The sequence below is a fragment of the Solanum stenotomum genome, chromosome 7 (genome assembly GCF_019186545.1).
Source record: "Solanum stenotomum isolate F172 chromosome 7, ASM1918654v1, whole genome shotgun sequence".
NCBI lineage: Eukaryota > Viridiplantae > Streptophyta > Magnoliopsida > Solanales > Solanaceae > Solanum > Solanum stenotomum.
In genome coordinates this window covers 41,953,166-41,954,351 of record NC_064288.1, presented here as the reverse complement: position 1 = coordinate 41,954,351, position 1,186 = coordinate 41,953,166, and the positions used below count along the sequence as shown (strand labels likewise).

Genomic DNA, 1,186 nt, shown 5'->3' with positions numbered 1-1,186 from the left:
GGAACGAAGAAAGTATGAAATAAAGGTAATATAATATAAAATGATTTTTTTAAGAAAAACATATTGTTACCGAGAAAATGATTGTTATAGAAAGAAGATATTTCTCCGTTTTCATTAATGTGCAGCTGCCCCACGTTTTCTCTCCCTTTCTTCTTTATCATTTACCTCTTGACATTATTATTAGGAGACTTGGCAGTGGACTCCAACTACCACTAAAAAGCTAAAGCAAAAGCAAATAGTATAGGTTGAATGAGTTTAAGCTGATCTACTCATACTCGGGTGTTTTTTTTTGTAGCTACGGAAAAAGAGAAAAAAAATGGCTGAAATTCTTCTTACATCAGTAATCAATAAATCTATAGAAATAGCTGGAAATCTACTGATTCAAGAAGGAACGCATTTATATTGGTTGAAAGAGGACATCGATTGGATCCAGAGAGAAATGAGACACATTCGATCATATGTAGACAACGCTAAGACCAAGGAAGCTGGAGGAGATTCAAGGGTGAAAAACTTGTTAAAAGATATTCAACAACTTGCAGGTGATGTGGAGGATCTCTTAGATGAGTTCCTTCCAAAAATTCAACAATCCAATAAGTTCATTTGTTTCCTTAAGACGGTTTCTTTAGCAGATGAGTTTGCTATGGAGATTGAGAAGATAAAAAGAAGGGTTATTGACATTGACCGTATAAGGACAACTTACAACATCATAGATACAGATAACAATAATGATGATTGTGTTCTATGGGACCGGAGAAGATTATTCCTTCATGCTGATGAAACAGAGGTCATCGGTTTGGATGATGACTTCAATATGCTACAAGCCAAATTACTTGATCAAGATTTGCATTATGGAGTTGTTTCCATTGTTGGCATGCCCGGTCTGGGGAAAACAACTCTTGCCAAGAAACTTTATAGGCTCGTTCGTGATCAATTTGAGTGTTCTGGACTGGTCTACGTTTCACAACAGCCAAGAGCGGGAGAAATCTTACTCGGCATAGCCAAGGAAGTTGGACTGACGGAAAAGAAAAGGAAGGAAAATTTGGAGGACAACCTGCGATCACTCTTGAAAATAAAAAGGTATCTTATCCTCCTAGATGACATTTGGGATGTTGAAATTTGGGATGATCTGAAACTTGTCCTTCCCGAATGTGATTCAAAAGTTGGCAGTAGAATAATTATCACGTCT

The 1,186-nt window shown here is 36.8% G+C and overlaps 1 protein-coding gene across 1 annotated transcript in view; it reads left to right on the top strand.

Annotated features, from left to right (window-relative positions):
- Nucleotides 1–225: 225 nt before the first annotated feature.
- LOC125869913 (toMV susceptible protein tm-2-like) overlaps nt 226–1,186 on the top strand; it is a 14,234-nt gene continuing 13,273 nt past the window's right edge. The window contains exons 1-2 of the mRNA XM_049550311.1: nt 226–539; nt 630–1,182. Of these exons, the coding sequence (XP_049406268.1) occupies nt 317–539; nt 630–1,182 (776 nt within the window). The 5' untranslated portion in view covers nt 226–316. The remainder of the gene's footprint in view (nt 540–629; nt 1,183–1,186) is intronic.